The sequence below is a fragment of the Bos indicus genome, chromosome 1 (genome assembly GCF_029378745.1).
Source record: "Bos indicus isolate NIAB-ARS_2022 breed Sahiwal x Tharparkar chromosome 1, NIAB-ARS_B.indTharparkar_mat_pri_1.0, whole genome shotgun sequence".
Taxonomy (NCBI): domain Eukaryota; kingdom Metazoa; phylum Chordata; class Mammalia; order Artiodactyla; family Bovidae; genus Bos; species Bos indicus.
The window spans coordinates 53,716,526-53,743,197 of NC_091760.1; the positions used below are offsets into that span (position 1 = coordinate 53,716,526).

At 38.4% G+C, this 26,672-nt stretch overlaps 2 protein-coding genes across 5 annotated transcripts in view; one reads left to right on the forward strand and one right to left on the reverse strand.

Moving 5' to 3' along the window:
* IFT57 (intraflagellar transport 57) overlaps window positions 1-2,021 on the reverse strand; it is a 74,356-nt gene extending 72,335 nt beyond the window's left edge. Inside the window, exon 1 of the mRNA XM_070787383.1 lies at window positions 1,683-2,021. Within this exon, the coding sequence (XP_070643484.1) occupies window positions 1,683-1,894 (212 nt within the window). The 5' untranslated portion in view covers window positions 1,895-2,021. The remainder of the gene's footprint in view (window positions 1-1,682) is intronic.
* Window positions 2,022-2,221: 200 nt separating this feature from the next.
* Window positions 2,222-26,672, forward strand: part of HHLA2 (HHLA2 member of B7 family) — a 161,035-nt gene continuing 136,584 nt past the window's right edge. For 2 of the 4 annotated variants that reach the window (XM_070787397.1, XM_070787385.1), the window contains exons 1-2: window positions 2,222-2,975; window positions 5,395-5,548. The gene's annotated coding sequence lies outside the window, so the exon portion shown is untranslated. The remainder of the gene's footprint in view (window positions 2,976-5,394; window positions 5,549-26,672) is intronic. The other 2 variants (XM_070787386.1, XM_070787393.1) reach the window with 2 other exon arrangements.

Genomic DNA, 26,672 nt, shown 5'->3' on the forward strand with positions numbered 1-26,672 from the left:
TCTCCATGCAAATCCATGACTCAAAGTACCCTCCTGAACTTCTGAGGAAATAACAGAGATTGTTACCAACAGAATCTTAAAGCCAATTTATTTTTGTTTGAAAAATATACTTGGAGAAAAAAAAAACACATTTTTATTAACAGAAAATGTTGATTGTTTATATTACACTATTCATTTAAGTAATAACTTCCAATCTTACAATTTATATCATGGATCAAGCAACATTATTTCTTCCTCTAACTTTTCTATTATGGACTGGCTTAGCAATATGGGCAGCTTACATGAAGCCAACATTATCTTCTAATGGAAGTTGCTGGAAGAGAGTAAGGAATTAAATTTAAACTGTCAAGGTAAATAATTTGAACACAAGGAAAGACGAAGTTTGAATAGTTTCTTCTATCCCTGTCTCTCCCTCTTCCATTTGAAAGGACTCTGGGGTTTTTACTCTGTTAACTGATCAATGACAGAACCTTCTGAGGACATTCCAAGACAGTATACAGCTCTGTGGTCTACTTGGAAATCCGTATAGATAACATTTCAAGGGAGGTAACCCTGTTGGTGTTGACTGGATATTCGTATAAACTTTTTAAAGAGTGATAGAGCTAACCCTTATCTGTAAGTTTTGAATTCATAATGTTTCTTCCCATGTACAAAACCATTTTTTTCCTACGGAGTTTTTTTTATTTTGCGTTGGGGGGTGTAAAGGAAAGCAGACGTTTTATCATGATTTTTGCTTCAGCAATTTTGGGACAGATTAAAAGTCCTAGAACTCTGAAAAAAAAAAAAAAGAAAATAATTTGAGCCTAGGTATAGTCATTTAGAGAAAGTACTACAGATTCTTAAACTAAACTGCCTCTTACACAATTAAACAAACACAAAAATTTAATACAAAAAAAATAAGTATTAATGTGAAGGAAACTACAAAGTTTATGAGGCCTATCACTAGGCTACACTAATTTAAAGAGAAAGTGCTGGCTGTCCATCATCTTCAGCAACCAATACCAGCCGCGGCTTCAGAATATGATGGACTTTCCCCCCAACAGAACAGAGCAGAACTTCAGGTTCTATGAAAAAGATACAATTCCATTGTCACTTCATTTGTCTTGTTCACTTCTCAGTTTCCAAAAGTACTGTTACTGCAAAGACAGAAGTCTTTTAAAAGACGGCAATTAGTGAACAAGTTTACTAACCACTTATAAAATGCACAGGTAGGTGTCCGGTACGAAAGTTACAAGTTGTAGGGACAAATTCTGGAAAAGGAAAACAAAAACTAGAAATAGATCTAAATTGATTATGGTATTCATCTTTGAGGATGAGATCATGAGTGATTGCAGTACTTTTTTTACACATTGTAAGTTTTCTGAGTTTTATAAGAGGTTGTTTTACTATATTTACAATCAGAAAAAAAAAAGTTTGCGTTTTATGAAGCTGCGTGAGTGCTCTAAGCAAGCTGCCTTCCAGTCCTTTTCTGAAGTTCCAAAACTTTACCCTCCCTACAAAAATACCAAGTCTAAACTCCGTGAGCAGTCCGGACCTCCGTCGCCAACTTTGGGGTGAAGTGCTCTTTCCTGCGTGGGAAGACAGAGGCAAGTGCTTGGTAACCCGCGCTCCCCAAAGGTCGGAGGAAGGCTTCTCCCCAGGGCCCAGCCGCATCCAGGCGCTCGGGGGACAAGGGCACCCACCTGGACGGGGGCTTCAGGTTGTTCTTCCGGAGGAGATCCTCCTCATAGCGGAGCAACTTCAGCTTCTCCACCAGGTCCTCCATCACCACAAACATGTGGTAGGCCGCGCCGGGCCCCCGCTCCACGACCATCTCCCCCGCTCCTTCGCCGCGGGACCGAGACACCTCATCCTCCAAACCCGACGGGGTGACCACGGCGGCGGCGGCTGCCATCACGGAACAGACCGAAAGAGCACAGCGCTGGCTCTGACCCAGAGACCTCCGCGGCCTGCGCTGGCGCAGCCAGGACCAGCGCGGCCGGTTACCCAGGCGACCCGGGCACACCAACAACAGGAAAATTAGACTCCGCCCCCTTCCCCCGCTCCAACGTTCTAAATTTTCTCCAACCAGGGCGGGCTTCCTTGAGGGCGTCACGTCTGGCTCCTGCCCCTTCCCCCGCCCCTTCCCCCGCCTCTGGAGAGGCGGAGGCTGAAGCAGCCCCGCCCCATAGGCGTGGCGTTCTCCTAGTCACATTGGGCCACGCCTCCTACCGCTTCATTTTAAAGAGTGAGGGTCAGCGGGCGTTTCTGTTGTGCTTTCTTGATGGTCCTTAGGAGGCTCTAGGAGGCTTGGAACGGTCATCAAGGGCCTCTGAGTCGGCGTCTGAGTCAGCTGGTAGCAAATAAAAAGATTAAAGAGAGAGGGAGGCGTGCAGTATTGAAGGCTACCATAGCCCACTGGTATCTTTTTAATTTTTCTTTTCAAAATTGAAAGTTTTCACAGATGTAAAGATAGTCGGTATCATAGGTTTCCCTTCAGGAGTTTTCCAAAGAGAATTTTCCTTATTTTTCTTAATCTGTCTCTCATTCGGGAATGCAATATTTGATTTAACAGTATATTGCAAGATTTGAAGTATTATAATTCTCTGCTGTTATTCCAGGGATGGGAAAAGTTGTTGGTTGGGAGGGGAAGAAGAAAGGCAGAGGATAAGCAGAAAGGAGGCATAGGAAAGGGTTTGTTGTACCTCAGAAACAAAAATTCTAAACTCACATCCTGCTGCTTAATCTTTCAAGGCCGTTACATGTTGTGTAAAGTTTTGGGGTACCTTGTTAAAATAACAAAGGAGATAATCTTGAGAGGAATCCCCTCCCCTGTAGCTCTAAGTGTGGCTAAAGACAGAATGTTACCACTGTACTGTGCAGCTGTTGACCTGGAAAATACCAATACAAGGAAGGAGGCATAACTGACTGCTTTACAGGTCTCAAAAAAAGCTTGTGTATCAAGCAGTTTTCCTACCAGCTATATGAAAAATCAGGTAAGTGGTAGATGCTGGGGGTTTCCTGGGAGATGAAAACTTTTGGCAAGAGATTGAAACTATGTTTGTGTTTATGTGATTTTTGATCTCTGTACTTTTATCTGTTACTAGAAAATACAGAGGCCCATTTTTTGACAGAGCTGAAGTTTGAAATTTATTTGTAGTATCTTTTTGTTAGAAAAATGGGCAGAAGAGCACTTCTCATTTTTATATCAGCCTAGACCTAACCTGTTTCTGAGATTTATAAAGGATCAGAGTGAAAAATCAGAAAGGCAAATACCTTTACCTACTTACCGAAGAAAGTAAATGCATAAAGTAACTGATTTATGTAGAAAATAGCTCAAAGGGGGAGACCACTTTAAAAATAAATAGCATTGTTTGCCTATTGCAGGTCATTAACGGCTGCTTTTAATAAAAATGAGTGGGAACTTTGGATTTGATTCCAACCCACTGCCAAAAGCCCACTGCCAAATTGTTTTTCTTTTCCCCCTTAGAACGGTGTTTCTCCCTGATATAGACCAACAGCAATCACCACATATGTGGGTAAGGGATATTATGATATGTCTTTGTAACTTTCAGAGAACAAGATAGATGCATAGTCTATTAGGATTGGAAGAAGAGAGTTAAAGCTCAGTCATATGCTTGAGTGACTAAACACAGCACATATCCTTTGAGGTCCTTGATTAGCAAGTAACCTGTGGCTTTTTAAGATGACTCTCAAAACAGTGTCAGACTTTACAGGTAAATTGATTATAATCAAGGAGATAGTCACTTGAAGGCAGACTGCTTACATAAGATATTCTGACATTTTCAGAAAATTATATATAACACTCAGAATGAAACAGTCAAACATTGTTTTCTGGCTGACAAATTCTCCAACAACATATGTATTTTGACTGGGGACATTTGCTGGGGATCGGGGGGGAGAATCTCTCCCAGAACCTAACCATTTCCTTCCCAGGTACAATGCTGATAACACTTTGGCTTGAAACCAGTATGAAGAATTATTTCCCCCTTAATTATGTGAAGAATAAAAAAAAGACATTAAAATATAAACTGTCCACTAGTAACTGTCACAGAAAAAAATGAAACAAAGAAAAAACCACTGTTCAAGGCTGAACATATTTTCCCACAGGGAAAAAAAGATAGGAAAGAATACTCTGAAATACTATTTCATTTTTATAAGGCCTAGAGATTATTTTTGCTGAATTTTTGTTTACCCACAATAGTTTAACACTTCAAGAGGCCTTTTGCCTGATGGAAGTAGTTCCCTTCACGTGTGTGAGAATACACACTCAAATCCTCCTCCAGCTTTCTCAACCACCCAGAAGTTTGGGGGTACATTTGTGTTAGTATTTTGGCAGGACCTGCTCACTGACTGCGGAGTTAAATAAGAGCTTGAAAAGAGTAGGATGTTGCAGCATGTGAGTACTTTCAAGAATCTTAGAGATTTATCCTTCATTATATGTGTTTGAGCACAATTAAGAGCTAGGCTTCTAACTTTGACTTTTATTTCTTGCAAACTGTCTGTGAAATGATAGAAGGTAATTTTTAAGGCCCTTAAGATATTGCTGTGAATGGGTTAATCTCTGAAAACTGAAGAGCATTCCAATCAAAGGTGATTTAAGCTAAATGGATTTCCCTGAGAGATGAGCAAAGCTAGGGGTGAAAAGGAGGCGGGTTCAAAGATGGAGGAATGCTTTCCATCTGCATCTCCGAATATAAGAAGTCCTCCAAGAAGATTCAACAGACTTAAAGAGCAAAGTTGCTTTGTTTTATAAATGGCTTAGTACCACTCATTCGGGATGTTAAAAACTTAGAAAGCCATTAACTGAATAAAACTTCTTAACCTGATAGAAAGTATTGGCCAAAAATCTAGAAGGAAAAAAGTAACATTTAAATGTGAAGCATTAGGTCAAAACCAAAGTGAAGATATCCACTCTTAAAAACTGTGCTAGAGATCAGAAAATTTACTTAAACCAAAAACCGCAGAAACAAACTATATATAGCACCCAGGAATAAGTCTGTCATGATAATTACGGAGTAATTGTTAAAGGCTTATAAAACCCAAATAGGGATATAATATTCATCAATAAGAAAAATCAGTTATCTTTAACCTATTCCATAAGCTCAGTGTAGTTGCAACTTAAAATTTCATGAGAGCTGATACTGAAACTCATGTAAGAGTAAAAGAAGTGTGAGGAAGAAATCAGATAGTAAGTTCCCTAATAAAATATATAATTTAAAATAATGGCATCTCAGGAATAAATAGAAGATAGCCTGGAAACAGGTGAGTTTATATGAAAATTCAGTATATGATAGGTTTTACCAACTAGTGGAGAAAGATAAACTATTCAATAAATGCTGTTGAAGCTATGGGTTATCTATATGGAAACAAAATTACATCTCTGAATTCCAGCATATAAATTCCATATGGATTGAGGATGTAAATGTGAAATACTTGTAGGATGGTTGCTGCTGCTGCTGCTGTTAAGTCGCTTCAGTCGTGTCCAACTCTGTGGGACCCCATGGACTGCAGCCCACCAGGCTCCTCTGTCCATGGGATTCTCCAGGTAAGAACAATGGAGTGGGTTGCCATTTCCTCCTCCAATGCATGAAAGTGAAAAGTGAAAGTGAAGTCGATCAGTCGTGTCCGACTCTTATCGACCCCATGGACTGCAGCCTACCAGGCTCCTCCGTCCATGTAAGAGTACTGGAGTGGGGTGCCATTGCCTTCTCCATGTAGGATGGTTAGAAGGAAGCAAAATAATTTCAATGTAAGGGAGGATTTTTTGAAGGAAATAAAGAATAAACTTAAATGAGAAACTCTTCAAATTTTAAGAAATTAAATACCAAAGAGGACTCTAAACAATAAAGATAAACTTGTGATCTATTTAATGTCAGTGGATTGGTTCCAAGGACACACAAAGATGATAGATCATTGTAAGGCCTCTGTGCCATGTTGGAGAGTTTTAGAAGTATCCTTTTAGGTCTGGATTTCTTGACCTTAGCATGGTTGACATTTTAGGCTGGACAGCTCTTTGTTGTTGGGAGCTAGTCTGTGCATTGTAAGATTTTAACAGCATCCTTGGCCTCTACCTACTGGATGCCAGTAGCACCCATGCATAACTGTAACAGCCAAAAATATCTCTAGACACTGCCTGCTGGCCCCTGGGTGACAGTAGGCCCCTGGTTGAGAACCACTTCTCTGGACACATGGGTTGAAACAGCTAGTGCCTTTATAAAAACCAGGAGGGTAAAGGTAACTGAGTGGCTGAGTGACGTGTACATGTGGTATGGGGAATGGCGATAGTGAACTAGAAAACTCAGAAACCATCTCAAGGAGGGAACGTTTTTGTCATATAGGAATTCAGCTCAATTTTGCTGTGTTTTATGATTTTACAAGGATCTGAACTTGGGTTTGTATGTCACTGAGATCCTAATGATTTTGGATCATTAGGATCCAAAATCTTGTGACCTAACACAGAAAATATTATTTCAGGGGCTACGTTAGTTGTTCAATATATTTGATTTATTAATGCATTGAAGTTCACAATGAGAAGCCTTACTCTTTTGATATTCAAATCTTATTCAACTTGTAAGTACAGTAAATTTGTTACAGCAGAGTTTAATGAGGGGATTTACAACTTAAATTCCTATAGAGGTATTAAACTGTAAGAAACATAAGCTTATTACATTGTTTTGATATTATCTGACAAACTATTGCAGATGCTATAAGATCTCCTGAATCTAAAAGTAAAAAATGGGAGAGGAGGGAAATAAGTTCTATTAAATATTCCAATACTGTTTGTAAAGGTAGGTGTCAATGTAAACCAAAAGTCTAAATCGGTTACTCAGAATCTCAAGTCTGTTTCTCTAACAGGCTAAACTTTGAAACATTAGATACTTAAATATCAAAGAAGCACGTATTTTTATTTAACGTAATTATACTACTGTAGGTTTGACTCTCTTCATTACTTACCCCCTTGGCAACTAATCATCCCTACCTGAACCTGTGAAATTTCCCATCCAGTGTACCAATTTCTGGGCCAGAGATACAAGAGATTCTTGCCCCAAACACCATAGGACACAGCAAGTCCTAACTTGCTGTAACAAACTCCCTAACTTAGAAGTGAATAGTTTTGTAACCCATTTCCCTGGATTTACTTCATTTTTTTTAGTTCTCTACTAAATGGAAGGAAGTCTTCTAACTCCAAGATTATTAATCTAATTATTAATTAGGATTAATTAACTGTTTCAGCTAACTTTGGCTTTCAAGATAGATAAATGTCATCCAATTACATTCTGTGTATTTCAAGATTTTGTTCCCTGGTTTCATTTTCTTGGAGGAGAAACGAAGTGCATGGTGAACTGAGTTCCATTTCCTCCCTCTGTGTAGATGATGGGGGTGTTTATTGAAGGGTTTCACGTAGATATGCATGTGCTGTGGGAGGGGTGTGGAAGATGATTATATTTGCATCTTCGAGTATTCAGGCAATATTGTAGAGGAGGGACTACCGATTTGGCAATTTGAATAGTCAGGTGAGAGATGGTTCTGAACTGGGATGAGGGGCAATTAGAATAGTGAGAAAATGATAGTTAAATATTTGGAAGGAGATTCAACAGAATGTAGTAACGGGCATCATGGTATGTTCCCTGGGGCACAAATGTCTCCATAGGATGTATCCACTGTGGGGCAAGAAGCCCTTTATACCCTTTCCTCCCTGGTTCATTGGCTGTAGGCTGTCCACATACATCTCTGGGTGGGGTGGCGTCTATTGGCAAGGGTAATTTTCTGGAAAAGAATGCAGCTGTGAACACTGAGCCCCAATATTCATAGCAACTGGGGAATGCACTTTCAATCTGGTGAAAAGGGATGTGAGCAAGCACTGGCAACTTTTGCTGCAATAGTTGACATTAAAATGCAACATTTCTGAATTTCTTATGTGGTTCTGAAGTAGTGAAGAGGGTCCGAAGCTTTTTTTTTTTTTTTTAAAGTCTGCTAAAGATTGATCAGCTATAGTATATACTGTTAGGTGGGAAAATAGGTAAGTAACTCTGCAAATATTGAAACATTCATTCTGGTTTTTTGATATAGCGTTCTATTGCATCATATATGTTAGTAACACTTTAATATATATTGGGTACTAACAAGAAGGATTGATTGGATTTGTCAGAGTTTTGAAGGTTAAATAGAAATAGGTTTATTCTTTAAGGTCTAGATTGAGATGATTCAATTTATTTTACAGTCTGGGACAGCATCTTTTCTCTCAAGGAAAAATTAAATTCAAGATGGAGATTAAATAACAAATGTCATAAAAAAATCATTCTTAACGGGGGTCCCTAGAGCCTAATAAAAGCAAAATCTGCTAGATGCCACGCTTTCATAGTGTAACCATAAGTGGCTGCTCACCACTCAAAAGCTAATAAAGAGGCTGGCTTGGTGAAAAGGAAGGTTTGCTTTATTTTGGATCCTGGCAACAGGTGAGGGGTGGAGGGTGGAAGGCAGATGCCTGCCCAAAGGCCTACCCACCCCCCCCACCCCTCCCCCACTGACAAACCATGGGCAAGAGTTTTTATAGGCTGAGGAAAGGGGTTACATGCAGACACAGCACAGCAGCCCTGACTGGCATCTTGAAAGTAGTCATCAGTGGCCTAACCGGCATTATTTTAATTGTTTTAAGTACAACGAACCTTCAGTTCCAGGATTGGTTTGTTTCCATTTCTTTGAGTTTTTGGAATTGTGGCAGCTTTATATCATGGCTACAGTCTAGTCTTCATGTAGTTAACTTCTACCACCTGGTGGAGGACTCAGTATCTGTAAGACTGAATATGGCTCAGAATATTATCTGTAGCCCTTAAGGTACTAAAGGTCCTTGATTATGCTTACATTATTATTACTTGGTCTTCTTTGACTGTTTACCTTTGTTTCTGCATTTTCTCACTTCTCTGATTAAACTTACTCTCTGGCTAAAGTTTTTCCAGAGACAAAGACAAACATAGGATATAGGGATGCAGGACCATAGGATCCCATTCTATTTCTGTAGTACAGCTCTGCATTGCAATACACAATACATCAGCCATTCTGATGGCTGTTTGTTGAACAGTTATTAGCACCTTGTCCTGAGGTTCTGGAACCCATTGCCCAAACCATTACATGATACTAAAGCATTAAATCCAAACATCTTATTTTTATTCCTAGGTGTTTAGTGGAAATGATTTCCTACTCCATACCTACATATTTTGGTGCCTGAATAGAACAACTAATCCATTCTGCTTTTGCATCTAGTGAGATTTTGACAAAAAGAGAATTTTTTCTTTCTGAAGGCAAGAATGCGATAGTCCAAACTGATCTAGAGATCAGAATTTTGCTTTTGACAGAGTAGTTTCTAAATTTTTATACAGCAAATACTTGAGTATGTGTCATGTGTTAGGCACTATGCTTGGGCGTGGTGATACAAAGACTTAGGAGCTTGGCCTCTGTGCTCAAACAGCTCATATGCTCATGTGGGATATATGTGTAAATTGGGAGGTGCAGTCTAGGATATGGAGAAGTAGAGAGTATTTTCGAAAAAGGCTCTCCAGACTTCTGTCATACCTCTCCACAAGGCAGAGTTGCTTGTGTCTCCTCTGTACATACTTTCTCTGGAGTCCTGTTTTTCTCCTAGGCTCTGAAGGAGTGTAAGTTTTAGGGGAAATTGGTAGGAGAATTTATATAATTGAGGTAGATCTCTTGCCTGGAGAGGTCTGTGGGGGTTGATGCCCTTTAGCTGAAAGGTGCAGAGGGGCTGACCTGACGCTTTTTACTTGGGAACTTTAGCAAGGGGTCTGCCTATAGAGTCAGGTATTTTCAATCTGAAGAAGAACATGCACCTCTGTCCAATTCACTAAGAATTCAAACTGAAATGTGTGTAAGTGCATTCTAAAGCCCTCACCCCAATATGAAAGTGTCAGTCACTCAGTCGTGTCCTACTCTTTGTGACCTTATGGACTATACTCTGCCCGGCTCCTCTGTCCATGGAATTCTCCAGGCAGGGATACTGGAGTGGGTTGCCATGCCCTTCTCCAGGGGATCTTCCTGACCCAGGGATTGAACCTGGGTCACCTGCATTGCAGGCAGAGTCTTTATCATCTGACCCAGGCCTGAATCAAGAGCATAAACTAAAAACTTTTTGTGACTTTCTAACATCTTACCATTTTCAGTGTGTTTTTGTGCTTTATCTGCATGCCCCAATGTACATTTCAAAAAAATTATAGAGGGCAGAAGAATACTCATAAACTCTGTATAAAACTTTTCTTCCTTCTCAGCAGTACCCCAAGGCAGTGTATGGATTTGTCATAGTCACTTTCGGAGGAAGAACAAACAGTTATGATGGTAATAGACTGTGTGGTTGTCTCAGCCGCCAGGAAGAATGAGTGACCTTCCCTACAGCTCCTACCTAGAGGAAAAATTGATTGTTTCCCCTTCATCCCACAGAACTGCGAAAAGATGACTAGCCATCTACCAGCTCATTCTCACCCTATTAATGTGGAATGTTTATACTTGGTCCATTTTCAAAGTTCAAACTTTGAACAGACTTCTCTTTGCTTATTCTCATGCCTGTGGAAAAAGCCCTGTTTTTTTGTGGCTTTAAAATTTACCCTCAGGTAGAACAACCCACCTCTAACTCCCTCACTCTTCTTGTTTATGATACATTCTTCTTCCAGGTGAGCTCTAAATTTATTTAATGTTAAAATATGTACTCTTAGTATATTTTTTGTAACATTAAGTTTATCATCCAGGGATATAGCATATACTCTATTTAAACTTGTTCTATTTTCGATTTTTAAACTGACAGGTAATTTTAAAATAAATTCTTGCCGTTCTCCTTATGCTAGTAAGTTAGCATTGTTGAATATGGGAACTCCATATTTTGCTTTCTGAAGGCCAGGAAGGATTGTTACACTGCAAAAGATCCGAATCTCCTCAGCTTCTTGAAGGAAGAATAATACTTCTGAAATGGGAGGCCAGAGCTTTTATAAGTAAAATTAGAAATGCCCCAGAGGAGCTTGCTCTTTCAAAAGGAACACAGGTCCTTTTAACAAAAGAAAAAGAAAAAGGTCTTTATTCTTGCTTGGAATACAATGTCAGCTTCCTTATATTTTCCCTGCAAATAGGGTCCTCTTTCACATTGTTTCCAGAGTAATCTTTCTAAAATGCAAATATGGACACATCACTGTCCTGCCTGACATCCATACATGATCCTCCATTTGGGACAATATCCACATTTCTTAGCCTGCTATACAAGCCTCTGGTGGGCATATCTGGGCTTTGTGGAGCTTGAAGCTTATGGAATTTGGAGATGGGGATTCTTCCTAATATAAAGAAATATAAAATTTGATTTCAAAATGAGCCTCAGGGCCTTAGGAGGGATAACGCAAGGGGCAATGCTCCTTGGAACATAAATTTTACTAATTTCCTAGTATATCTGCCTCTACAAAGGGAATTGATTTTTCATCTCAAATGAGTTGTGGTTACCAGGTCAATAAATAATGACTGAGATAAAGTGTCCAGTAAGCTGAAGTTGAAAAGCACTTTTCCTCTGCCCTTCTAGCTTCTTTGGCTGAGGCCCTGCTGACAAGACAGATTAACAAGAGAAAAATAAACAGTTTGTTAATATGTGTGGTGAGCTTATAATGCAGGAGAAACTCAGTGATGAGTAACTCAGAGGTGGTTAGAATTGGGCTCATGTAGTATTTTTGACAAAGGACAGTAAATATGTTGAGAAGAGATAAGACAAAGGAAAAGGGTTTTAAGCTTCCAAGGTAAATATATGGGGGAAACCAATGGAAGATAAGGGTTATTTTGGTAAAGCATGTCATGTAGATTCTTCTCATTGCTGGCTCTAGGTTGGAAGGCATCTCCAGTGATTGAAGAGTCTTAAGTTTAGTTTTAGGCAAATGTGGGGGAGGGCAGAGAGTTAGTTTTGGGTTTGTTTTTTTTTTTGGCATCTGCTATGTCTCAGCTATCTTCAACTCAAAATAATATTTAAGTCAATGTGGCATATTTTAATGTATCATATTCAGATCCCCTACAGCCTAGAGATCTCACTAGAACTCAAAACCCAGAGGCTGCATATGGCAAGGATGGTTCTTAACGAGATAGATTTTAAGCCCTTTCTATGATCACTACAATAAGGAAAATATTAAGCTGTAGTTTTCACACTAGGTTTATTTCAAGGAGATTCAAGTTCAACTCTTAAATTACTAAATTGCATTACTTAATAATTACTAAGTTACTTCCATCTAATTTGAGATCGTAGCCATCTGCCCTCAGTAGTAACTAACGTCCTTCACTGATCCTTCATCCTGGTTGAAATATCTGTCAGTCTTCTTGTCTGGGAGAGCCACCAATCTTAATGCTGTTTTAACCATGGCCGTTTAGATCCTATATCTCTTCTGCCTTTATCTGCGCTTATAGTCAATACCACCAAAGTCATGCTCTGAGTAACTTCCTCACGCCAAATGATGGTTCTAGTTTCTTCTCAGTTGAGACAGAGGGTGGAATGGTGAGAATGGCTATACGTATTCTCCTTGTTTCTTACCCCATGTGGCCATCCTCTCCTCACTGTATAAATTCAGTTCCTCCCTTTTGTTTCCTCTTGAGTTTCTTTTCAAAGATGGCAGTGGATCCTTATTCTTTAGGTGACTTTTCTCTAAAGCACTTGTGTTAGTTTGAGTCTTTACGGAATCAGAGGCCAAAATGTGATTGAACATGCCGTCTCGTTTATTAGTCTGTATGTCTTGGCTGGAAAATGGGAAGGGAACTGGCAAAGGCTGGGTCAACACTCAGTCTTGGTGCAAGACTGATCTATGTGCAGACTAAAGGGAAGAAAGCCCGTGTGGAAGTGCTCACACTTCACTGGACATGCAGTCCAAGGGCCTCCGTCAAAGCTGGAAGCCTTTTATATAACCCTGTAAATGGGTGGGGTGAATTTTCCCAGGTTTGGAATATGTCGCTTTCTTCTTTGTGTAGAGAATACAAAATATAGTGCTTTGTCTTCTTCTCTGGGGCATGTCCCAGCATACCTGTGATTACTGAATTCTCAAAACTTCACTGAAGGGACTGGCACCTGAACACCTCAGCAGGTCAATGGATCCTGCAAGGAAGGCTGTAGGAAACCTGCAGCTTAGTTTCTTGCCATTGCTAGCTTCCTGGATTTATGTTCATCATAACACACTTCACTTGTGTTATAATTGCCCATTTACTTCTGTTTCCATCTTCTTTGTTCCTCTGCATCTGGCACACAGGTGCTTAATAGGCATTCAATTAACTGTTCCTCCCTTAAACCTGCTTTGGGAGCAAAACTATGTAGGATAATAAAATTACAAGTTCATGTGGTTCCAGTTGTACGATAAGAGTTAAGTCTTCTGTTCTTCCTCATCTGAATTAAATCTGGGATGCTGAAAACTAGGAATTTTCCAAATAACAAACTGCAGGAACTATTTCAAGATTCTTCCTTTTTCTGAGGTGGTTGATGGACATTTGAACCGTAGTCTGACATTTAATTCCAAAATAATAAAATCCTAACGCCTCCGGAAATGGCCTTTCTAAACTGGGAATTAGGGAGCTGAGTTCTCATCCAAAGGTAATTAAATGGCCTTAATAGGAAGCTAATGACTTCTTAAGGACCTTCCAGTGTATTCCAGCGCAGTGTTTACCAAGTAAGAAAACCATGAGAGAAGTGGGAAGAACGACAGGACTTTGTCCTGAAGGACATGCCAAACAATTCTTCAACCTTCCCCTATTATGTCTCCCTTTAAAAATATTACCAAAAAGTAAATGAAGAATATTAGATAATAAAATGGATCAAGTCTCCATCTATACAGTGGTTAAAATGCAGAGTAACAGAAGAAGCAAGAGGGAAATAAATGAGACCAAACAAAACTACATCTTACGGCTATGTCAAATTACCCCCGAGTTTGTTTAATCTCTATGTGATTTATACATTAAGAGCTCACTAATTTGTGATATTGTTTGAAGAATTCAGAGGTATCAGAGAGAAGTCGGGTTTTCTAAACTAAAATGAGTTGGGAAGATAAGAAAATCCACCATTTAAAATACACTGGCTTCAGGACTAGCAAAACTCAGTACAAAGCTCTGTCACGAATGAAATCCTTACTGCAAACTTAGCTCTGACCTGTCACTAAATATAAAATTCTTATTTTAGTTTTGTGCGGCAGTAGATATCATTTATTTATCATTTTGATTTTGCCTGTTACAATTTGCATAGCATGGTAACTTAAGAAATCTGCACAGTTCTAAAGAGAAAACAAAGATCCGTTGAAATTAGAAAAGGTTTTCTTACCAATCCTTGCTTTTCATTATGGATTTGATAAAGCAATACATTTCCCTTGTGATGTACAGAATCTAATTATTGCACTTGGGCCTGTCTTTCTTGAAGATGCGTAGGATTATACCTTTATCTTTCCTACATTCCGTTTGTTTTTGTAGTCAGGCTACCATAGAACAAAGTGGACTGCTTTCTCCATGGTCTCTCTTTCTCACTTCTGACAGGCCTGATCAAAGAGGGAATATGTATATAGAGATGGGGGATAGTTCTTTTACTTTGTTCTTGCATAAAGTACTGGGTTGAAAGCTTAAAATAATAATGAAAAGTACCATGAATCCAGAAAAATCTGTTTGGTAGTTATATCCTGTTTAGAGATCATTTCTAAGCGTCATGGAGAGAGGGGTAGTAGGGCACCTATGTTTGATGTTAATTAAAGCTACAGAACTAGAGAGGAGATTCTTTTCATTTGAGAAATTAATTGAACTTATCTGAGTCTTAAGGTATCATTCAGTATGCACCAGTAAGACATATATTTTATATAATACCTGCTTGTCATTGGCAGTTTCTGGCTATAAAGTCAAGGTAACTGAGGATTAACCTTTTAGATTCTAAAAGTAATATTTAATGAGTCTTCCTAAATGTATGGGGTTGGCGATCCTAGTTGACTAAAGACTAGTTCACTGAGCAGCAGTTATGCCCATCCCCAGCCAACAAGGGTGTTTTGATTTACTGCATTTGAATGGAGCCTGTACATCTACATGTTTACAATCTCTCTACAGTTGAATCTGAAATGCAGCTAGTAGCTATATCATCCTACCAGGAAAGTTACTGCTTCAATCTTACATCATATTGCTGTGGATTAAAAATTCAGAACTATCTTCTTTTTCACAAAATACCGCTTGTTGGATTGACTACACTACCTGTGACATTGTGCAATGTGAATTTTCCTCCCTTCATTATCATTTTGCTCTATCCATCTTGGGCTTCAGCTTTCGATCAGTACTCTTCAACCATACAATAAAGATTTTTTTTTCTCTCCTTTATGAAGAAGAAATAAAAACAAAATTAGCAGTTCTACTTCTTTTCACTGGATGGTTTTTTAATCCTATTCTTTAAGCAGGGAGTCTATCCTGTCTTTATTGCTTTTTCTTTGAAAACTTAATTTTGGCTTCCTAATGCAGTCCTTTCTTGTTTTTTTGATTATATGCCTGTTCCCTGAAACTGTAATTTGGGTTGTTGAATTTATATATGTGTTTCCTTTTTTCTTTCCTCTGTAACTTCCTAAATGATTCCAGAGTTTAGTTTGAGCCTCCTATCAGTCCTGAACTGTTTTTCAGAATAATAGACTGTCTAGCATTTATTTGAATGATCTAAGTGCTTTAAAATAAATTTTCCCAATATCTGGTATACTTTTCACAACGTACTTGACATTCTTTTCTTTGATTGTAATAGATTCTGAGGTGTTTTCACTTTCTTCCCAAGTTTCTATTACTTCTACTTCAAAAAGCATTAATGTGTGTTGATCAGAGTGAAATTAATTCAAGAGGAACAAATACTTACTTCCAAAAAAGCATCTTCTTAAAAATCCTGCTGCATTCTTTTCAGAAGGATTTGTCACACAAATCAAGAATTTTAGAGAACAAGTTTCCCCCGCTATCTGAAAGTAGAGCGTTCCTAGTAAACTTTTTGTAAGTTGAAATGGTGTAAAGCAAAGAAGCAATTATCTTAGGACCCATTTTGCTAACGGATGCACAAAGTAAATCAGGATAAATCACACGTGCTCATAGACACAGTTCAAAGCAATGGCGGCTCAAAGCTGAGAGGCTGAGTGTGGTTCCCGGAAAGGAGTTGGGCGGTGCCACTCTCACTGCCTGGGGCATGCAGCACCTTTATAACTGCTCAGCTGCAAAACAAACACTGAACACAGTCTTTGCTTTTTGCTGTTTTTTGTAAAAGCAAAAATCCTCTTTGGATTTCTTTCTGTTAGCAAAAACAGGTACTAATGTAGGTAATTTGTAAAAATGAAGTGTAAAGCAAACTTTCAAAAAGGTGTGTGTGCGGGTTACCTGTATATTCTTTTTCTCAATATCCCCTCTATAGAAAGTATTCCTTAATCAATAGTCAACTTATACAAAATTTTATGTAACTAGAATTTTTCTATTAGTTTTTACAGGACAAAAAAAATTGGAATCAACTAACATGTCCATTCTATTAAGGCTCTAATTTAGGTAACATTGCAAAACATGTTTTAAGATATTTGATGATGTGGAAAAATACTTATGCAATCAAAAAGTAGATCTGAAAATTGTATATGAGCAACATAATATCAGTGTTCTAAAAATATATGCATATAAAAATAAGATTAATCATGTTATTCTATAATGATTGCATTTTCTGTTTCTTTTTAAAATGTTCAGTCTCTATAATCATATATTCTTTAAAAACATGGAAATGTTATTAGACCATTTTTTTAAAAAATTACATATACACTTCTGTTAACATGTCTGCTTAGTTGGGGTTCCTTGTCTCTTTTATACTTTGTTTTACAATAAATAATCACTTATCAAGGGACACATCATAGGGACAGAGGAAACAATTGCTTGCTAAATAATTGCTCTGATTCTTTCTCCTTTATGATAACTAACATTTGAGTACTACTATGTGGTTAGGCACCGTGCCCGAGGTTTTAAGTACACAGTGTTTTATATATCTAATTTAGCAGTTATAAAGGTGCTTGCTTAAGCCTTGAAAGGAATCTAGTGTTTTATAGAAGAGGACACTGAAGGTCAGACTGTCCAAGGTCACACAGCTGATATGTGATAAGCTGTATCTGACCCAAGGTTTTGAATGACAAAGCCCATAGTCTTTCCACTACAAATTGAATGTTACCATGCTTCTTCCACAGTACTTGGATAATATAGCAGCCCCTAACAGAATTATTTCAGAGAAGGCAATGGCACCCCACTCCAGTACTCTTGCCTGGAAAATCCCATGGATGGAGGAGCCTGGAAGGCTGCAGTCCATGGGGTCGCTGAGGGTCGGACACAACTGAGCAACTGCAGTTTCACTTTCCACTTTCATGCATTGGAGAAGGAAATGGCAACCCACTCCAGTGTTCTTGCCTGGAGAATCCCAGGGATGGGGGAGCCTGGTGGGCTGCCATCTCTGGGGTCACACGGAGTTGGACACGACTGAAGTGACTTAGCAGCAGCAGCAGCAGCAGTGATTATCTCATTGTAGTTTTCCTTTGCATTTCCCCAGTGTCTAATGATGCTGAATATCTTTTCATTTGCTTATTTGCTGTCTCTGTATCTCCTTAGCTATAACGTCTCCTCATGCCTATTGTCCATTTTCTTTTGGATTCTTTGCTTTGTTGCTGTTGTGCTTTGGAAGTGCTTCCTATATTTCAGATACTAGTCCTTAGCCAGATATGTGGCTTACAAATATTTTCTCTCAGTCTGTAGTTTTCCTTCTCTTAACAGAGTCTTTTGCAAAGTAAAAGTTTAAACTTTTGGATGTTAAGTCTTTAAGTAGGATTTTGGATCATATATTTAGTGTCAAATCTCAGAACTTTCATCCAACTCTGGTTACTAAAGATTTTCTCTTATTTTTTTTTCCCCCCTGAAAGTTCTACAGTTTTATATTTTATTCTTAAGTTCAGGCTGATTTTCTGCCTTAGTCCTAGAATCAACCATTCTAGCCTACAGAGCAAAGAAATATATGTTACACTAACCCATACACTAAAACTTGCATGTATATATCTAGAAATATTTTTATATGTAACAATCTGTATCTATAACTAAGCTAAATCTGAGTTTATATTGACGTTTCCAACTTTAATCTGTTACCATATGGATCATTCTAGCTTCCTTCCCTTGTTGTTGTTCAGTTGTCAAGTCATGTTGGATTCTTTGTGACCCCATGAACTGCCGCATGCCAGGCCTCTGTCCCTCGCCATCTCCCAGAGTTTGCCCAAGTTCATGTCCATTGAATTGGTGATGCCATCCAACCATCTCATCCTCTGTTGTCCTCTTCTCCCGCCTTCAATCTTTCCCAGCATCAGGGTCTTTTCCAGTGAGTCAGCTCTTTGCATCAGGTGGCCAAAGTATTTGAACTTCAGCATCAGTCTTTCCAATGAATATTCAGGGTTGATTTCTTTTAGGATTGACTGGTTTGATCTCCTTGCTGTCCTAGGGACTCTCTCTTCTCTTGCTTATCTGTAAATTCCCAACAATGAGAAAACTGGCTCCTCTCATCTGCCAACTACTTAATTGCTCAACTCCACTATATGTACATAGTGATATCAGAATTGTGCGTCTGTACCCCAGTGGGAAACAACTTGATCAGTGAGGGTATAGTGGTTATGTACGGTTTCTTTCACTTTGGTGTTACAGGGTCCACTAATTTCCACAGTTAAACTTTATTCAGCACCTCTTCTACTTTTTCAGTAAAGTTGTCTCATACATTTGTAGTACAATTAGATTGTTTTGTCACAGTTTGCATTCCATCCTACAATCCTCTGACCGTCTAAATGATTTTTTAAATTTGCATGCATTACAGTTTACTCTTTGAGCTATGAAGTTCTATTGCTTTTGACAAATGCATAATTGAATGTATCCACAACTAAGTGATAATACAAAATGCATGCCTTAAAAATATCTTCCATGCCTCACCTACTCACCCTTCCCTCTCCTTGGAAAACACTGATCTTTTTACAGTCTCTACAGTTATACTTTTCCATAATGTCACTGTCTTCTTTCACTTTGTCTTATGCATTTAAAATAAATCCATGTTCTTTCCTGATTTGATAGCTTGTTTCTTTTTTTTTTTTTAATAACTAATATTCCATTTGTACCTCTGTTTATTTATCCATTCACTTATTCAGGAACATGTTGGTGGTTTTTAGGTTTTTGTGACTATGAATAAAGTTACAAGAAGCATTCATGGCAGATTTTTGTATGAACATACATTTTTATGTTGAGTAAATATCTAGAAGTATACTTGATCGACTATATGGTAAATCTATGTTTAGCTTTATAATAAAACTTCCAAGTCACTGTCTTCTAAAGTTACTGTAACTTTTTTGCATTCCCATCAGCAGTGAACGAAAGTTCCTGTTGCTCTGCATCCTCACGAGCAATTCAGTTCAGTTCAGTCACTCAGTCGTGTTTGACTCTTTGTGACCCCATGAACTGCAGCACGCCAGGCCTCCCTGTCTATCACCAACTCCCGGAGACCACCCAAACTCATGTCCATTGAGTCAGTGATGCCATCCAGCCATCTCATCCTCTGTTGTCCCCTTCTCCTCCTGCCTTCAATCTTTCCTAGCATCAGGGTCTTTTCAAATGAGTCAGTTCTTCCCATCAGGTAGCCAAAGTATTGGAGCTTCAACACCAGTCCTTCCAATGAACACCTAGGACCGATTTCCTTTAGGATGGACTGGTTGGATCTCCTTGTAGTCCAAGGGACTCTCAAGAGTCTTCTCCAACACCACAGTTCAAAAGCATCAATTCTTCAGTGCTCAGCTTTCTATACAGTCCAACTCTCACACCCATACATGACCACTGGAAAAACCATAGCCTTGACTAGATGGACCTTTGTTGACAAAGTAATGTCTGTGCTTTTTAATATGCTATCTAGGTTGGCCATAACTTTTCTTCCAAGGAGTAAGTGTCCTTTAATTTCACAAGCAATTAGGATGCTTGTTTTTTTTTTTTTTTAAACTATCCATTATAATGTGTAGTAGTGAATTATATTTTTATTCTTAAAAATGTACTAGAAGACAGTACATTATTTTATTTTGCAATGCAGAAGAATTAATTAGAGGAAATGATACTGTCAAAGACACTGATAACCATAGACTTTGCCTCCTCCTTACTGAATGTGGCCTGGCTTCACAGCTAAGGAATTTGCTTCAAGACCCAGGAGAGCTCATGTTTGTAAAAATTCCCTGAAATCCATGTTTCTCAGTCCTGTCAGACACAGTGCACCCTTACAACAAATGTTTGTAATGCTTTCTTTTCTATGCCAAAATGAAATTATCAGTAATATAGCCTAACTACATGGTTTCAAAAAATCAGTATAATGTCCTGTTACATATAGGAGAAATCTTAAAAACTATGTATTCAAGCATATAAATGTCCAGTCATAAATACATTAAATATATTAGAACATAATGAAGTAGGCATTATTACCTTCTTCCTGAATAAGTGAGACAATCAGAAGTCATTTCATATAATTAAAGCAATGGTATGAATGGACACTAGAATATAATTTAAGTATTGCTCTTGTGCATAATTGGAAAAGAACTTATTTATGTGTAATGAGAAAGAACAGCCCCAGTTGAAGTAGAAATAATATGCCAAGATAAATTACAGACTGTTGAAGTGAAAACAAATGAGGATATATGATTCTCACAAATGAGTTCACTATAACAAGAGTGGTGTTAAAATTTCCTATATTGTGACATAGGGTGTGTTAGTGACAAAGTTCATGTGTTCTGCCATTTTGCAATTCTGCTATATATTGGAACACATCATAAGTCTCAGCTAAAACAACCTGGGAGGCTCTATTCTTCCATAAGAATAGTGACTATAGATTGGAAAGAAACTATGACTAAGAGGCTATAAGAAATTGTGATGAACCATGAGGGAATATATTGTATTGAATAGTAAGAGCTGAAAACAGGCAACCCCCAAATAATTTTAATGCTGTTTTCACAATGTAAGTTTTTGTCCCTGTACTACAGAAATATAATGTAAAATGATATGTGAAATTTAAATATTTTTATAATGAAATGTAGTGTTATGCTAGTGTAATAATACTTGGCATGAAGTCACAAAAGGAGTCCCAAAGCTATCATTTATTTGCAATCTGCCTTGTTTTTAAAGTTTTTACAGAAATTGCATTTCTGTGCTGAAACCATTTTTAAACTAATATGCATTAAAAAATGCTGTATAACAGTGAGTAGATAGAAAGTAGAGAGATAGTAAACTATTGAATAGTTTGAAAACGGTCTTTGTTCCATTTAAGCTTTTCTTTCTATAACAGCCTTCTCCTTAAATTATGTTGACTTTTTGCATAAATATATGAAAAATCTTTTTGGTATCTCATCTACTAAAGTATCATTAGTTTGTACTTGTAGTGGGTTTGACACCTGGCGTATTAAAATTTTGTTCCGGAAGATACTCCCTATGTGAAATTGTCATGTCTAGTTTAGGACATCTAAAATTCTTGGCCCCTAACCTAATTGCCTAAGAGCCTCCGTGTCTCTGTCACAGTCATCAGAAAAGCGAAAATGCTCCCATGTTTTCAGGATGTACCTTAGCCTATAGTACCAGCCTTGTTGAGAACCACAACTAAATCTATGGTTCCTAACCTTTCATGAGGAAGGAATATTGTTACTTTCAACTGCTTGAGCCTAGAGAAGGAAATGTACTTGAGGAGGAAATAGGCTGTTAGCAAAGAAGAAAACTAGGTCAGAGACTAATTTTGCTCATTTTTTTTGTTGCTTTTTAGTCCATAAAGCTGAATTAGGACTTGGGAAACAAGAAGTAAAGGAAACTAACATGCAAGCGTGTTAGTTTAATGTGCCAAGAACTCTACTGATACTTCCAAATCTAATCTCCATAAAAGCCCTGAGGAGTTTGCACTGTCCTCAATTAAGTCTCCTTAATAGTAGAGGAAATTGCGATCCTGAGAAATTATGTACTCTTTGATCCCTGGGAAGATCCCCTGGAGAAAAGAAAGGCTACCCACTCCAGTATTCTGGCCTAGAGAATTCCACGGACTGTATAGTCCATGGGGTCACAAAGACTTGGACGTGACTGAGCAACTTTCACTTCACTTCCCTTCCTACTTCAGTTGAAAAACAGAACCTGAAATGCGCCAAAGAGCTAAACAGACATTTCTCCAAAGAAGACATACAGATGGCTAACAAACACATGAAAAGATGTTCAACATCACTCATTATTAGAGAAATGCAAATCAAAACCACAATGAAGTACCATTTTACGTCAGTCAGAATGGCTGCGATCCAAAAGTCTACAAGCAATAAAAGCTGGAAAAGGAGTGGAGAAAAGGGAACCCTCTTACACTGTTGGTGGGAATGCAAACTAGTACAGCCACTATAGAGAACAGTGTGAAGATTCCTTAAAAAACTGGAAATAGAACTGCCTTATGACCCAGCAATCCCACTGCTGGGCATATACACTGAGGAAACCAGAATTGAAAGAGACACTTGTACCCCAGTGTTCACTGCAGCACTGTTTACAATAGCTAGGACATGGAAGCAATCTAGATGTCCATTGGCAGACGAATGGATAAGAAAGTTGTGGTATATATACACAATGGAATATTACTCAGGATGGGGAATACATGTACACTCGTGGCGGATTCATGTTGATGTATGGCAAAACCAATACAATATTGTAATTAGCCTCCAATTAAAATAAATAAAAAAAAAGAAAAACAGAATCTGCAAAAAAAGAGGAACAAAAAGAAAACTGGATGTTAGAAATAGAGCAGGTTGCCATCTAAGCAGGCTTTTAGATGAGAGAGATCAATGATTTGGAAGACAGAGAAACCCTTTGTGAGATGGTAGCGCAGGCACTCTGTACTATTAACCTGAGCTAATGTCTTTTGTCCAAGTGGTTAAGAACATACAACTATTGTACTTTGTTCCCTCTAGGTAGGAACAAAATTATACCACTCAAGGTATAAACTCTGATTCAGATCTCACTTTGGTGAGACCCACATTAAATAGCATGCCCTGTGATTGAACAATAATTAAGAATTCCAAATTGAAAGATGGAAGAAGTTCCTGTTAGCTCAGATTAAAGATTTAGTGTGGGTGAAATGTGTTGCTTTCTAAGTATTTATGAACAGAAAATCTCTAAGTGTTAATGTGCCCCTCTTGGCAAGATCTACATTTAAATCAGTGGGTCTTTTGCTGTAATTCTGGAGTCTCAAAGGTACTGCTTGGAACATGCTCCTACCAGCTTGTGAGGGCCAAATGTTAAATTTTCTGGAGTTTTGTCATTGGTTTGTTAATTCCTTGATAGTTTGAAATCAACTGTGATGGCAATATTTACATCAAAAACAAGAGAAAACCCTACAAATCCAGCCCCTACTCCCTGCTTCAGAAGTAATTGTTAAAACTTGCATCAATATATACTACTGTTCAAAAGGTTATGAAATGATTCAACTATAGTCACTGGCATTTATTTGTGCTCAAGGGTATCTCCCTGTGGCTTACAATCACTGGCTATATGACAACTACTGAAAAAAATTATTTGCTCCTTTTACATAACCCACTTTTAGTTGGGATGAGGTAAGAAACAAATGACTTATTTACAGGGAGATCTCTAGTGCAGATGGTGGTGGTAATCAGTTTGTGCCTCATTATCATTAAGCCCTTTATTATTTCCCTTCATCCTCATTCTTTATTCCCATAAGTCCTCTGCTGTCATTGGCAAGCATTCTAATCAATTTACTGTCTATATTTTTTAATGTGTTCTTATAAAATGTGTTCTGTTTTGCAGACATATATTAACTTACAGAAATGGTTTTTCTCAATCCATCTTCCTCTATTTCATATGAGAATTAGTTTTAAAGAGTTTTAATTTGACTATGTTGTAACCAGTTGTCCTCTGGAAAGATTTCACTCATCACTTTCCCATCATCCATTCTTGAGGATCCCTGTATTCACACATTCTTGCCAATATTTGACAGTCATCCAGCTTTCTATTTCCAGGCTAATAGGTGTAAAATAATATCTTTTCTTAATTTACATTCCTTTGATTATTAATGAGTTTGAGCACCTTGTTATATAGTTGCTAGCTTTTGCATTTTCTGTAAATAGCTTGTGGGTATATAGTTTGCACAGTCCTTTTTGCTTTGGTGTTCCTGTCTCTTTATTGTACATTCTAGATGTTAATTTCTTGTTTCAGATCCTACAAACTTCTTTGGAGGAACATATTTAAGTACTTTTACTATCCAAGTCCTAAAATTAGAAACTCAAATTTCATAATTTTTGGTGAAAGTGTACCAAGAAGAAAATTATAGTAATTGGTTCTTTTATCAGTCGGGATATATTAGATCATGTTTCAGTACCATACATTCCCATATCTTTATGGTTTAAACAGGCAGCATGCCTGAGTGAGAAAGAAATATGTCAAGTGTGGATCACCAGAGGGCTTCTGCTTGTCACAATAACTGAGGGACTGTCAATCAGACCTCCCCCTGCCATCAGCATTGCTGGATGCTGAGACAAAGAAGAAGAAAGAATTCTGGAGCGTTTAGTGCCAACAAATATTGGCCAGGAGTTGGTCATTTCAGTTTAGTTAGTCGCTCAGTCATGTCCGACTCTTTGCAACCTCGTGGACTAAAGCACGCCAGGCCTCCATGTCCATCAACAATGCCCGGAACTTCCTCAAACTCGTGTTCATCGAGTCGGTGATACCATCCAACCATCTCATCCTCTGTCGTCCCCTTCTCCTGCCTTCAATCTTTCCCAGCATCAGGGTCTTTTCAAATGAGTCAGTTCTTCACATCAGGTGGCCAAAGTATTGGAGCTTCAGCTTCAGCATCAGTCCTTCCAATGAATATTTAGGACTGATTTCCTTTAGGATGGACTGGCTGGATCTCCTTGCTGTCCAAGGGACTCTTATTAAGAGTCTTCTCCAACACCACAGTTCAAAAGCATCATCAATTCTTCAGTGCTCAGCTTTCTTTATAGTCCAACTCTCACATCCATACATGACTACTGGAAAAACCATAGCCTTGACTAGATGGACCTTTGTTGGCAAAGTAATGTCTCTGCTTTTTAATAAGCTGTCTAGGTTGGTCATAACTTTTCTTCCAAGGAGCAAGTGTCTTTTAATTTCATGGCTGCAGTCACCATCTGCAGTGATTTTGGAGCCCCCCAAGATAAAGTCTGCCACTGTTTCTACTGTTTCCCCATCTATTTGCCATGAAGTGATGGGACCAGATGTCATGATCTTTGTTCTCTGAATGCTGAGTTTTAAGCCAACTTTTTCACTCTCCCCTTTCACTTTCATCAAGAGGCTCTTTAATTCTTCTTCACTTTATGCCATTAGGGTAGTGTCATCTGCATATCTGAGCTTATAGATATCTCTCCTGGCAATCTTGATTCTAGCCTGTGCTTCCTCCAGCCCACTGTTTCTCAGGATGTACTCTGCATATAAGTTAAATAAGCAGTGTGACAATATACAACCTTCACTTCTTTTCCTACTTGGAACCAGTCTGTTGTTCCATGTCCAATTCTAACTGCTGCTTCCTGACCTGCATACAGAGTTCTCAGGAGGCAAGCAAGGTGGTCTGGTATTCCCATCTCTTGAAGAATTCTCCACAGTTTGTTCTGATCTACACAGTCAAAGGCTTTGGTGGAGTCAATAAAGCAGAAGTAGATGTTTTTCTGGAACTCTCTTGCTTCTTTGATGATCCAACAGATGTTGACAATTTGATCTCTGGTTCCTCTGCCTTTTCTAAATCCAGCTTGAACATCTGGAAGTTCTTGGTTCACATACAGTTGAAGCCTGTCTTGGAGAATTTTGAGCATTACTTTGCTAGAGTGTGAGATGAGTACAATTGTGCAGTAGTTTGAGCATTCTTTGGTGTTGCCTTTCTTTGGGATTGGAATGAAAACCGACCTTTTCCAGTCCTGTGGCCACTGCTGAGTTTTCCAAATTTTCTGGCATATTGAATGCAGCACTTTCACAGCATCATCTTTTAGGATTTGAAATAGCTCAACTGGAATTCCATTGCCTCCACTAGCTTTGTTCGTAATGATGCTTCCTAAGACCCACTTGACTTTGCATTTCAGGATATCTGGCTCTGGGTAAGTGATCACACCATCGTGATTATCTGGATCATGAAGATCTTTTGTATAGTTCTTCTGTGCATTCTTGCCACCTCTTCTTAATAGCTTCTGCTCCTGTTAGGTCCATACCATTTCTGTCCTTTATCGAGCCCATCTTTGCATGAAATGTTCCCTTGGTATCTCTAATTTTCTTGAAGTCTTCAGTAGTCTTTCCCATTCTATTGTTTTCCTCTATTTCTTTGCACTGATTGCTGAAGAAGGCTTTCTTATCTCTCCTTGCTATTCTTTGGAACTCTGCATTCAAATGTATATCTTTCATTTCTCCTTTGCCTTTCACTTCTCTTCTTTTCTCAGCTATTTGTAAGGCCTCCTCAGACTGCCATTTGCTTTTTTGCATTTCTTTTTCTTGGGGATGGTTTTGCTCCCTGTCTACTGTACAATGTCATAAACCTCCATCCATAGTTCATCAGGCACTCTGTCTATCAGACCTAGTGCCTTAAATCTATTTCTCACTTCCACTGT